The 13,970-nt window shown below is 37.0% G+C and overlaps 1 protein-coding gene across 8 annotated transcripts in view; it reads left to right on the top strand.

Annotated features, from left to right (window-relative positions):
* MAPK10 (mitogen-activated protein kinase 10) overlaps positions 1-13,970 on the top strand; it is a 171,137-nt gene that overhangs the window by 83,717 nt on the left and 73,450 nt on the right. For 7 of the 8 annotated variants that reach the window (XM_063335101.1, XM_063335094.1, XM_063335098.1 and 4 more), the window contains one exon: positions 10,011-10,180. In XM_063335101.1, coding sequence (XP_063191171.1) covers positions 10,011-10,180 — 170 coding nt within the window. Of the gene's footprint in view, positions 1-10,010; positions 10,181-13,970 lie in introns of those variants that run through there. The other variant, XM_063335100.1, reaches the window with a different exon arrangement.

Genomic DNA, 13,970 nt, shown 5'->3' with positions numbered 1-13,970 from the left:
TTTTTTTGGTGAGATGTGACACCAGTAATCTAACTAGCTGGAGGGACATTAGGGACAGTCTTCATTTTTTTGAGGGGTAAGTATAATGCTGCATTCTTAGAAATGGAATTATGGTAAACACTGGGATTTTTCCCCTTTATATTACTTATGGGGTCCAAGTAAGTGAAAGTATAATTCTAGAAAAGAAACAGCTATTACTTATATCTGAGCATTTAACACAAAACAATGACTGGTGTTGGAAGGTTTATTTTGTATTTTTTAACTCAGGAGTAGTACATATTTGTTCTGCTGAGAAGGTTGGCTCTGTACTAGGTAAATCTCTGTACTCTAGGATAAATCTCAGCTATTCAGTTTGATAATCTGTTTGTCTTCTCTGTCCTTTTTTGTCTCCTGTTCTTCACGTGCGTATGTTTATCTAACTGGCTTAATTCTTCCACGGTTTTTGAGAGAAGAAAGGACTTTGTCAAACATAGTATTTTTGTGATTTTTTTTTTTTGTGTGTCAGAGCTTGCTTGAAAAAAAAATTCAAAAAAATTTGCAAAAAATTGGAAAAAAATTTTTCCTCAGGTTGTTTGAAAAAGACATTATTGATGAAAAAGGCACTTCAACTATGCAGAATAGAGTTTTTTTGCATAGCTCTGCTTGCCAGCTTTCCTCTCCCACTTACTTACACCAAAGCAGAGCTGTACAGAAACATTTCTATTTTACTCATGCAGAGGAAAGGTACTCTTAATCACTTCTTTTATGTTCAGTGCCTCTTTAGTCGTGGCACCAATCAGTGCATGACCATGTATAGCCAATGCTTTCTGTCATAGCACTCTGTGTTCTTGATTTAGTGGAAAAACACCACTGTAATTATTCCTTTGCTGTTACCCTAACTTAATTAAAGGTGTTCAGAGACACAAAAAGAACCAAACGTATTTACAATGCTTTTGTTAAAGCACATATGATGAAATAACAGCATTTTGGATTAATTTTTATCACTGAATGAAAATTATTCATGTTTAATACCTACAGCAAGTACGCAAAGAGAAGTCATCCAATAAATACATACAAGAGATACTATCCTGACATTGAAGGAAATGGGATTCTGTCCTTCAAGCATTTAATGTACAAATACCTCTTCAGGGTCTTCAGATCTTTGAACTTATTCTCCTGAGGATAAAAGCTGGTTCAGGCTTCATGTTAATTTATTCTCTCTATAAAGATAGGTCCTGATCTAAATAACAGTGAAGCACATAGTTAGCATTAAGTACAAGAACAGTCTCTAAATTAAGTGTTTTGTTGCATTAAGACCTCGGCTGTCAAGGATGCTGTTCATTTGTATTGCATAGGGTGGGATGTGGGTTCTATCTGTATCCTGGTAATGCTTGGTCCAAACATCCAGATCTTTATTTAGAGACTACTCAAGTCTCCAGGTAGTAATATTGTTTATTCCATGCTTATTCATAATACTAATGTGGAAATCAAACACCCTGTGATTTACTAGTAGTTCTTCTACTCTAAATATGAAGTTTGTTTGTGCTTTTGGGAAACAATAAATCTAAGATGTTGAGGAACTATTGTTACCAAAAGATGATGATGTGACAGCAGAAAGGTTATCATCAGCAAGAGGTACATACCGCCACTCAGATCTTGAGGTGTCTACAACTGACAAGGATCCCATCAGTATCTAGACAAGAGACCACAAAAATGTAGTTTACAGTGAACGTAATTCAACTCAATATTCTTTTCATGTGGTTCAGCAAATGCAAAAATTATTTCTACTATATAAGCATGCAACCAACATCAGAAAACATCAGTGTGGTGTGGTTCGATCCTGCCCTGTTGACCTATTAAGATGAGAGCCTCTAGTGATGGTGTACTAGAATATACAATTTATCCAATGGTCTATTGCAGTTTTGTTTACCATGTAGAATAGAAGTCCTGTTCCCATTTGAATTTGTGCATAACAAAATATAGAGTTGTGTTGAAGTGCCTTTTATAAAGGTATGATACTGGAGAGTACTCCAATGATTGTTAATACTGTGGACTTATTTTTCCTGTAATAAATATTTTGTGATGATTTTTCTCTCCTGGCCTAAAAGGCATAGCTTTTTCTGCTATGAAAGAAAGTGACATATACCTGACTGTAGGCTGTTGCTCTTGATGCAGAGCTTATGTCATTGAGTATACTAGTTGTATATGATGAAATGCTAATTCATCAGGAATAGAATCTGAAGGATTTCCAACTTAAGGAAAAAAGAAAAGCCCTTCTTGGGAAATATTCAGTAGCATGAGTGGGGTAAATATGCCTTTTTCCACCTTCCTCCCCCCCATTTGCAGTATAAAAATACCTAAGTCTGGCATTACTGTACATTTCCAGCCAAATCATGTCTTGAAACAGACATCTTTTTTAAGGCTAAAGGAAAAAGGCATCTGCTTTTCTGTTGTAACAGAAAGGTAGGACAAGAAGATTTCTTCTTTAGACCTACAGAATTTCATTAGACTTTTGTAAGGCTGATATCACCAACAAGTTTTATCTGTAGGACCGTATACATTCTTACTGAAGTACAGCATAAAGCATAGTGGTATATTCTGAATATGATAGGACATTAAATTTTAAGTGCTGAATAATAACTAACAATGTCTAAAGGATACTGAATGCCTCATCCATGTTTTCCTTCATTTAGTTTTTCAATTTTTATTTTTTTTGTCAAATCAAGACATGTATGGCCTATCAGAATTTTCAAGTTTTCTAAACCGTAGCTGCATAGGATACCTTTATTTGGAATACAAGTCTATGATTTTTTTACTTGGAAAATAGTTCTGAATTTTCTTGTCTTTGGAAAGTACATCTTTATTATTAGAATTTGTTTGTCACAATATTTCCATAGTAGTGCAACAATTAGTTTTTTTTAACAGAAAAACAGGACATGGGATTACTGAGATGAGATGCTGGGGACCTGGCCATGCACGTTAAGAAAATGTTTCATATGAATCAGGAACATAAATTCACATGCTAGTTCTTTGACCTTAGTTTATTGCCCGGTTTATACACTTTCACGTCCCAGATAGAGTATGTCGGCACTTCTGCATACTGAATTTGGAATTGATGCTATACTGGTGCCACTGAAAGAAAACCTTAGAATGAAATTTTAGTTTGCATGTTGAGGATATTTTTGCGAACTTCTACTCAATTTGTGCTTTTAAGAAAAAACAAAACCAAAAAGATTTTAAAAGCTTTAATTTCTCTTGACGTCTTTTTTTCCCCCTGTATTCTGCTAACTTGCTTTATTTTCAGTCATGCTTACCTGTCTTGAACAAAACTTGTATAGACTTCCTAGATGCAATATTACATCAATGACTATTTAAAAATCACATGATTTTAGAAAAGTTTTAATTTTACACACAGAAAAGACCATCTTTATTAATTGCATTGCTCTCCATTGATTGGTTGATTCATCTGGACTGTTTTTTAATTTTATCCTAACTTTGATAAACCACTTTAATGACAACTTATGCTTTCATCAGACTGGATGGAGTTACTACTTTGACCATTAAAGAAACTGTCTTGATGCAGCGTGTACTATAGTTATGCCTTCTATCCAATGGGAAATTAATTGGTATTCATAAGCCATCAACGAACAGTGACCTAGATCTTAGACTTCTAGGACTAAAACGGTACTTTATAGTATCAAGAGCTGCCTATTTCTAAGAAAAGGTGTGATTAAAATATTCAGCTCCCTATAGTCTTCACTTATAAAAGAGAGAATATTTTCATTAGCGATTAGCGTCTTCACAGTGAATACTGTGATTATATAATTGTATTGAAAAAGTTAATTTTTTGAATACTGTCGTTATGTGCCTCTTCTTTACCCTTGTTTTTAAAGGAAGCCATGATACGCATTGGGGCATAGTATTTCGTGTAGTCAGTCTTCTTGCTGCTCTGCCTGTGTACTAGAAGAAAGCTTCTTAAACAATACCCAGTATTTCAGTGTAATTCCAGTTTCCTGAGAAGTGTAAGACATTTGAAACATCCTGTATTATCAATACATGCAATAAATAAAGAAGAGCTGGTAATCCCATTTTGGTTCTCCTATGCTCTGTGCTTCTATGTTCCCTTCACTACTGTTGATAAATTGAGTGCACTTTTCATTTCTTAGTGTTACAATGTTTTGGTGATCCTTTTAGTGATCCCATTTCTCTTTCCTAATCTTAATTGTATCTTGCTACTTCCCATGTTATTGCTTCTTTTTCAAATCTAGGGCCACAGAACAAGCTGATTCTGAACATCTTTACCATAGCTTTCTCACGTACTCTTAAATCAATCTTTCTTGTATTTTTGGCCACATTTTCCATTTGGATCACTGTTGAAGCTCCTGTCCATGAAGAGACCTCCCTGTCAAGGAATCTTTTCTCTTAGTGTTTCTTCATCAGTCTTCTCATCCTTACCGTCTTTGGTTGGCTGTACCTGTGTGTCAGTGTTAAATTCTTCAGGCATCAAGGGAATAAGGAATCATTTTGAAGTAGTTGTTCTGTTGTGCAGATACTTGCATATTGCTTATCTCTTAGAAGTCTGGCTTGGAATGAAGCAGACACCTTTGGTCTGAGCAAGACATGATACCACAATTACAAATTGTAATTTGTAATTGTAATTTTTGTAAAAATTATTTTACAATAAATAAAAATTAAAAATTTGTAAAAAAAATTGTAATTTGTAATTACTACAGAAAATTTCTGCCTGTAAGAAAGAAGCAATTAAAAGTAGTTAAAGCTCAGTGAACATGTGGAGGACAAGTGAAGAATATGTGTTTTGAGTACCTATCAATGAAAAGGAAACAGAAGCCAATCCTGCTGCTTCTTGTGTAATCAGAGCTAGGTAAGAGCCAGTTCTGAAGCTGCCTGGTTTTTGGTATCTCAGTTAGAACAGGTTAAACAAGTACAGTGTGTTTAAAAAACAGAAAAAACACCAAAACCAACCCCCCCAAAACCAACCAATACTTATGAATATTGTACTCCATCTAATAAGATCTATTTTAAAATAGAGAAATAGAGTAAACAAAGCAAATACAGTAAAAAGATCAATGATTAGTCAATCAAGATTGAGTTGTTTGTAAGGGTCAGTTGGCTACTTGAAAGGTTGACTTCATAAAGGAGAGTAGATTGTGTCTGGGGGCTAGGACAAGACTGCTGCAGAGGGATTAAAAGAAGGCAGAGAATTAACCTGTGAAAAAAAAGCAACCAACCAACACTCAAAACACACTAAAACCAGGAAGACTGTGTGACTAATACAATCCCTACAGGGTGGGAATGAGATAGAAGAATGGGGAACTGTGGTGTGCTGTGGCTGATAAGATAAAAATCTGTAATACTACACCCAAACACACACATAGATGAAAAACCTATTTTTTGTAGGAGACTTGATCACTATCTATGGACTTTTGAGTTCAGGGAGAGCCAGAATAAGTGAGAAGTCTGGCTTTATGATAAGAAAAATAGATAATATTTCTGCCATAAATGTGGCAGATACAGAATACACAATGAAAAATAATTTAGTAGGCCTTTCTGTGCAAAGATTCTTTGTATTTCACAAGTGGTGGCTTCTGTGGCCATCCAGATTTACAAAGCAAAACCTGTGACTGTTAAATTGAAGCAGAGGGTTCAGTAAATGTCTGTTCATCCCAGAATTCTGGCACTTGAATCTTCTGAGAAAATTACAGCTGTACAAGTGAGAGGGCAGCCATTAAATTAATAGTGTTGACTTAGCAGATGCACACAGGTGAGCAGGGCTTGCCTGTATGCACATTTTCAGAGCTGGCAAGAAGACTTTGAGGGTGTCAGAGCACTGGAACAGGCTGCCCAGAGAGGTGGTGGAGTCTCCGTCTCTGGAGACATTCAAAACCCACCTGGACGTGTTCCTGTGCAACCTGCTCTGGGTGACCCTGCTCTGCCAGGGGGGTTGGACTAGATGATCTCCAGAGGTCCCTTCCAACACCGGTCATTCTGGGATTTTACCATGCTTCAGAATTTCAATTTGTATAATCTCAGCATCTGACTTGTAAGGTCAATTTGTACCTTTACGATATCCTTTCAGATCCTGAGGGAATCGAAGGCATCCATCTCTGAAACACGCTGTCCTCCATACCAGTCTTTTTGTCTGTGATGAGGCGGAGATGGTGGGGGCCCCTGGAAAGCCAGGAAAAATTTATTAATTCAGTGAAATTCACTTTTCTATATAAGACCTATGCATCTTTACTATGATATCCCAAGAAGTAAACTGTATCACCATGTGTAGGCGTACCCTCCTTTTGCCCAGCTAGTTCTTAATGAAGTGCTAATTCCTATTTTTTTAAAATGTCAGTATCAATCAACTTTTAAAGAAATTTTGTTTTAGGTGTGTATACTGGAAATTCCTAGCCCTGTGTTCCTTTCTGCTGTCAGATAATTAAAGCTTTAGCTTAAGTGCCAGTGCAGAACTTGTAAGCATTATGCAGTGAAACCTAAATCTGAAATAGTGTAGATGGGGGTGGGTAGGGAAAGGAGATATTAACTGCTATACCATCACCAAGGCTTCTGGAAGGTGTTTGAGTGAGCACTGATAATGTAACAGAACGAGACCAAAGCGTATTGTATAGGTTTCTTTAGGATCAGCAATGTGCATTTGAAGACCTTGAGAAAAACCTTTTAATTGGGGTTTGAAACTAAACCTAACATTAATGTGCTCTATTAAGAGTATGAATTTCCTTGCTAATGGGAAAAGCTTTTTTAGCTTAATTTTAGAGCGAAACAAAAGTGCCATTTCCTCATTTAGGCAGTGGATGTTGTGTCAACTTGGAGATGGTTCATTATTTGATTATGTCATCTTGGTTTGAGGATTTGATCAAATGTGATTAATCCAATAATGCTGTTAATTCATTGATTTAGGGATTTGATTTAAATTACAGTCATGACAAGGATAGGTGAATTTTTTTTTTGTTGGGTTGGTTTTTTTGTGTGTGTGTGTGTATGGTTGGACTCGATGATCTCAAAGGTGCTTTCCAACCACGACGATTCTATGATTCCCCTCCTGATTCTTATAAAAGTAAGCAGTACATTGGGCTTAAGCAGTAGACTTACTGTGTTTTAATTTTGCTTATTTAGACTTTCGTAAAAATCAGCAAAATGTAAAGAGTAGAGGTTTTCTGTATTTATTTTTTTTAGCAGTGTGGGTTTAAAGGGAGGAGGCAAATTAGTAGATCAGCTGGAGACTGTTTGGCCTGGCCACAAAGCTGAAGTGTTTGTCACTCAGAGGAGGCATTTTGCTTGGAGTGAACTTCAAATTATATCAGCCTGTCTGGAATTTTATAAGTAATTCTCGGTGTCGATATTTTCTATCAAAGCTTCTTATGGCTCACAGATGTTTAAGTAGACAGACTTTGAGAAAAATATTAATCTAAAAAGAAAAAAAAATACATGAAAAATAGAAAGGTCTTTACCTTTCCTATTCACACATAGTTAGGAGCAGATTGTCATAAGAACGGTCTATGTTATGCAGAGGAGAGTTGCTCATCAGGATACTTGTGTGTTCTGACTGGTTGTGTCTTCTGCATCCCATTGATCAACATCACTTTAATTGCTGTTGAAATGACTGAAGTGGCTGCACACATTAACTATCCATATAACTGAGGTACTACAGAGTGGTGGTTCTGAGCTGTTTTATTTGATTTTGAAGACATTCCTGGATTTAAAATAACCACCTGCTGGAACTGCAGTAGTTCAGAAATCCCACTGTAGGCATCATGGGATTTCTGAGGCCAGCAGTTCACAGGGTCAGTCTAACTTAAAAGCAAGTAGATTTGATGTGCGCAGGATTCTAAATGTAGAGTGACAAAGTATCTTTTCCCATGTAGCTCTGTAGCACATGACAAACTGCCGGGTAGCTTGGGAGTGAGGATGCAAACAAGTTATGGCAGGCCTGGCTCACCCAAGCCTTAACACAGTCATCTGGCTTGTTTAAAGAAGTCACTGTATCTGTACTTCCAGAGGAGCAGCCTACGAGTCAGACTCACTAAGGAATGCGATTTTTATGCTGACGCTTTATATAACATTGGTTTCAGAGTAATGGGTGTTAATGCTGAATATCATCTGCATTGTTCTGATAATAACATCAGAAAAAGACATGCTGCAAATGTGTTTGTCTAGCCAGAGGGATCTGGGATTATTTCCTGGCTATCAGGAGCATATTATTAAAATGAAGCCTCTCAATTCCAGGTCTGGTATGAATAGCTGAGCTAGCCAAATTTATGCATCTCTCTTCATGTAAAGGAAGGAGTCTTAAGACTAAGGCTACACAGTGCAAATCAGATGCAGTCTGTCTGTCTTCAGATAAGAAAAATTCAAATCTCTTTCAGAGTCATTTCACTCTCTGTAAGCTTGCATTTAGCACTGTGTTGGTGTCCATAAACCTCTCTGCGTTTGGGGAGGAAAAGAAAAAAAAGAATAAAAAAAGCCTTTCCCTGTGTCTGATTAACAAGTAAATGTAATGTTTCTAATTGTTTTTCTGAAATGTGGTTTTCTGTTTGAATCAACAACTACATTTATTAAAATGTTTCAAAGTCTCTAAATGAGGTGGTTAGGATTAACCTATGTTGTCCAGCGACAGTGGGCCTTCCAGTGAGATAACGAACAGAAAAAGAATATTAATCGTCCTAAGGCAAACCTGAGAATCCAAGTTCTCAGCACGGTCTGTTACCTGGTTTTAATGATCAGCTTCGTGGAACAATGAAATTATGTCCTTTTAAATTGAAAAAATAACATTCTCCAAATTGACTTCACATTTTTCTTTGCTCCATCAAAATTCAACTTAGTAGTCCATAGTCACATAACACAGTTGATTATTCAGGGTTTTTGAGGAAAGCAATGTATAGAAGAGCAAATAAGAAAATTTAAAAGCTGCATTTGCGAGCACAGAAAATAAATGCACAGGTAGAGAGGGGCACGTTTGGTTTTTGCTTCTTCTTACAGAAAGCATTTGGAAAAGTATTCACTTCCATAAGTGAATTGTCGATTGCTTGAGGACCAATCTGTTGTAGTATGTTGAACTTTTGCATCCTGTACTTAGCATCACGTAGTATTGAATCCTAAATTACAAACACTACATTCTGATTTTTATCTCAAATTATTATATACTTTGCTCCATAGTCTTCAGGGAACAGAAATCAGTAGTAGTCGTAAAACAGTTGTAACGTAACTTTCTGCATAGTAATTCTACAAATTTGGTTGAGGTTACAGCTCTGCAGTGCTAGCTTCAGTGCAAGCATAGAATGTTTACAGTAACTTGTCTTTGTATCATGAAAATTCGCCTTTGCTTAGGACTAATGTATTTGTCAGGTCACGAGAGCAACTCTTCTATCCTTAGGAACCCAGAACTTCAGAAGATCTCCTGAGCTACCAAATACCTCTCCATGATACTGAGCCATGTCAGGTCACAGTTAGTCTCATAGACTGGAGTTTCTTTTGCAACTCCTGTTAAAAGTTTCTTGAGACCTTTATCATATGTTCAGGGAAAGCCTTAGCGCTCATGTGAATAGACTTATTTGGTCTATTTGACCGATGATGAAGAGCCTAATTCCTATGTCTCTTGACGCACTTCTACACTGATGTAAGTCATCTCATGTTAAAATAAGATATTTATTGCAATATAAATGAGGGCAGAATCAACATGAACGCATAAGCAGCATAAAGCAGCAGTAACAGCAAGCAGAGAGCAGTAGTTGAGAGTAACTGTGTCACAAACATCATCTGGAGAATTCACTAGCTTTCTTTAATCAGTGTTTTTTTTATGGTTACTTCCTGGGTGAAAGAGGGTTTGATACAGTCTTTGAGAGCATTTGAGGATTCATGTAGATCTATGATAAAGAACATAAAATGGCAAGAATTTATATTGGAAAATTAGGCTGACTGTTTTTTATCAGTATTCTGATGTTTTACCAGCCTTGGTTTCTGTGTTTTTTCCACTCCCTCCCCCCTTACCTCCTTCTGTACAACAGGGATTTGGGAAACAAGTGGATGTGTCATATATTGCCAAACATTACAACATGAGCAAAAGCAAAGTTGACAACCAGTTCTACAGCGTGGAAGTAGGTGACTCGACCTTCACAGTTCTCAAACGCTACCAGAACTTGAAACCTATTGGCTCTGGGGCTCAGGGAATAGTTTGGTAAGTATCAGCAGTTTTTCTTATGCTTTTAAATAGGATTTGCCTTTTGCATTTCTTCACAGTTTGCTAGCTACAGACATTGTCTAAAATTGCAAAAATAACAGTCAGACAATGGACATCCTGAGGCAGAAGGAGCCTAGTCGTTCACTAGTAAATTCTCCTGCTGGTGCGAATGATAGCACTAAGTTTGTTTCTCCAAATAGCAAAATGTAACTAGCAAGAAAGCGGGAGAAAGATCTTACCATGATTGACAACTGTGGCACTATTTCCAGAGGCAGTGCAAATAAGATCCAAAGTAAACTCTGTAGTTTTAGTCTTTGTACTGTAAAAGTAGAAACTTGTCACATCCCATAACATTCTCAAGTATTCAGAATGGAAGCCTTTTGAATCGAGGTAACTGCTAATGCTTCCTTTATTTCTTAAAGGAGACGATGCAATGATGTGAACTAATATGAACAAAAGACACAAATTCAGTAGCTCTCCTACATAATACAAAAGGCTTATGGAATTCGAAATCATTGTGTTCAAAAGGTCTGATATACTGATTCGCTTTTGCATCTGCATTTTTAGAGATGGCTCTTAAATTTAAGTGGCTTGTATTTAAATGTCTCTGTGCAGGCATTTGTTACCTGCTTAATTATGAGGCAGTAGGGTAACTAACACGATCTTTTACCTGTAACTTGATCAGAGATGAAGTCTAATTCCATCTGTCATCTTGATCACTGCTCTTTTCTGACTTTGATGTAGTGTGTGTTACCTTACAGTTGGAGGAATGGTAAGGCAACAGGTTCCTTTAATCAAGGGGCAAGTCGGCTTCCGTGGATTGTTGGCATTGGCACTATAATTGACAGTGTAACAGCAAGTAGCAACACAACCTTAGGTCTCAACCTGTCATTTCCAGTGTTTAATATACTTTAAGGCCACATGAGTCCAAAGACTGATCTAAATGATTAAGTACTTCATTTCATATCTTAAACACAAAATGGCTAAAGGTTAGTTTAAAATCAGCTTTGGGAAAGAAACATACTTTGTGTTGAGTACTATTAATGTTCATTTTGCACTATTTGTCCACTTCCATATATAGCAATAAATGCTTTTTCTTCCTACTTACTATCCTCTATTAGTTTTAGAGAAAAATCAGATTTTGTTTGTCTCTGCAACTGAATTGCTGTCATGATCAACTATGAGCAGCAAAAAACCATAGAAGTTAAGATAAATAAAATCAGTAACATCCTGTGAATTTGTCTTTCATACAGTTAACAGGCAAAAATTAAGAATGCCTTAGGAAAGAAAATCAAATGAGAAAACAAGTAAGTTCAAGTGAAAGTTAACACAAATCCCCTGAAATGGCTGAGCATTGTGGAGAGGCCATAAAAGGCCTTTTATGGTTTGATGATAACAGATGTAGAAGTACTACATGATAGATGGGGAAGATAATGAACATTTTTGCTTAGTATGTGTTATGTTGTAATCTACCTGTCTTGAGCTATAATTTACCAGAAATACATTAGCAAGCTATGAGTGAAACAAGAAGAATCAATGGTGAAGTGATAGATATGAAAAAAAAATGTGAGATAAAGATATATATTTTAGCTAAGGAAAGACAATGCATGATAAAAAACATCTTCAGTTGTGTAAGTTTCTACTTGTATAATAGTAATAATAATAAGTTTACATAGTAAACTTAAATAGTGTAAGTTAGAAACTATTTAGAAACTATACGTATTGTAAGTTAGAAACTATTTAGAAACTATACGTATTTTGTTCCATATAGGGTTACATGTAGAAAAAGCAGATTAGTTTAAGGGAAAAAATATACTGAAAAGCTGCCTATTTATGTAGTGCTGCTGGCTCTGGTGGAAGAGGTATTTTGCCCTGCTCATCTTGTTCTTTTGCAAAGAACAGGCATGAACCGTGCCTCTATGAAAACAGTAGGAAAAGCCTATGTCTTAGTTTCTTTTAGATCCAGTGGCTCTGTTTATACTTAATGACTTGTTCAAGTAGCCTAACAGATCTGAGATGCAACTCTGTCTCTTAGTGCCAGAATTAGCAGAAGCATAGGAGCTGAATGGGTGATTTCTGATTATTCCCTCTACCAAGGGCAGAACAGGTAGGATATAACTCAGGGGGTTTTAGGCTCAGACTTCTCATAGCATGCACTATTTCTGGATTTTCCTTCTAGATAATTGTAGGTAAAAGGACACTACCTGTTGTCTGGCTGGAGTGACGGGCTACCCAGCTACTGGAGACAGCTTTAGTGTATAGCAACTACCCTTTCAGGACTGAGCTGCTGCCAGTAGTTGCAGCTGGTGGCCTGCTTCTTGACTAGTTTAAATTTTTGCAGCTTGGCAAGTGGAGTCCATGCTGTCTTCCCGAGGCTGGAAGAGCTGAGCTGCTGCTGACTTTTTTTGCTTTGTCTAGTACTTGGCCACACAACTGTAATTCCCACATCTTGAGAAAAAGGGGCCTATTTAATAATAGATTTTTCATTATTTGACATTAAATCTCTCAGCACTGATCAGGTGCAAGATATTCTATGCTAAGGACAGCCTCAGCACTAACTTCAGGACTGAACTCCACCTGCCAACAACAGCTTCCCTCTGGGATGTGGGACCCCACGTGCCCAGCATGCTGGCTGCCATAGCACCTTGCTAGATATGCTTAGACAGGCAAGCTGTCTGCAGGCCAAGAGGTAACTGTAGAGGCAGAGGGAGTTGGAGGAGACATGATGTTTTTCAGACTGCTCTGGAAGCTGGTGTTGTTCCTAGGCAAAGCCACAGAGTACTGAAATCTTTCTCATATGATTCTATAAATAGATGTCAAAACCAGGAGAATCTTAGTGGAAAATAATTCATGTTGTGGAACAGAAGCAGGCATGGGAAGCAGGGACTGTGGTCATAAAAGAAGTTGGGACTTGATTTCACTTGATTATTCTGAAAATTATATCAAAGACAAAATAATTTTCTTGCTATGGAAGCATTAAAGTAAAGATATTAAGGTCTTCAGGGGATGATAATTTATTAAATTATGCGAAAAAGAGAAAACCATATGCTGTGAGTGTTAGTCGTAATTGTCATTGGACCCATGTGAAATAATTATAAACTCAGTGAGAAAGTGGTATTGGTTGTAGATGTATTGCATTCAGTATCTTCGGAAATTAATTGGGAATCAATGGGATTTGTATTAACTATATTCACAAAATGACTTTTGCCGACAGGAACAATGCAAGCTGCTTGGAGTTTCTTGAGCAGGGAAGTTCCTCTTCACTCTGCAAAAACTACTCTTAGTGCAAGCGTAGGCTGTCTGCTCACTGTACATCACACTGACATCTGAGAGAAAGACTATATAGGGTGTGTTTGCATAAAATTTTCATGTTGTTATAGGCATGATGACAATGGGAGATGGCTGAAACAGAGCTTGTATTTTATTAGACCAAGCTGTAGTTGTAATAACTACATAGGCTTTTAACCACATGAGTTGATCTTTAAGTCTGTGATAGAAACAGAAGATGTCAAAGGTAAAATGAGTTGAGAACAATTTTCTGAGTTTAATTCGATATATCCCACTTAAAACCACTGAGAGAAGAAGCAGTTGATACCCCTCTGCAATGTTAGAAGGCAGTTGAAAACTACCTTATTTTACAAGGGAGAGAGAGACACAGCCAGGTCCCTTCAACCTGCGTGTATGGGTGGTTTAGATGAGGGTGGAAGGAGAGAAATTCTCAGGTTCCATAATGTCATGGTTTGGGACAGGTTGGCCCATGGCAAGACAACAGATGCTCTCCCCCACC

The sequence above is a fragment of the Chroicocephalus ridibundus genome, chromosome 5 (assembly GCF_963924245.1).
Source record: "Chroicocephalus ridibundus chromosome 5, bChrRid1.1, whole genome shotgun sequence".
NCBI classification, from domain to species: Eukaryota; Metazoa; Chordata; class Aves; order Charadriiformes; family Laridae; genus Chroicocephalus; species Chroicocephalus ridibundus.
The sequence above is the reverse complement of the archived record's forward strand: the minus strand, read 5'-3'. Positions and strand labels throughout refer to the sequence as shown.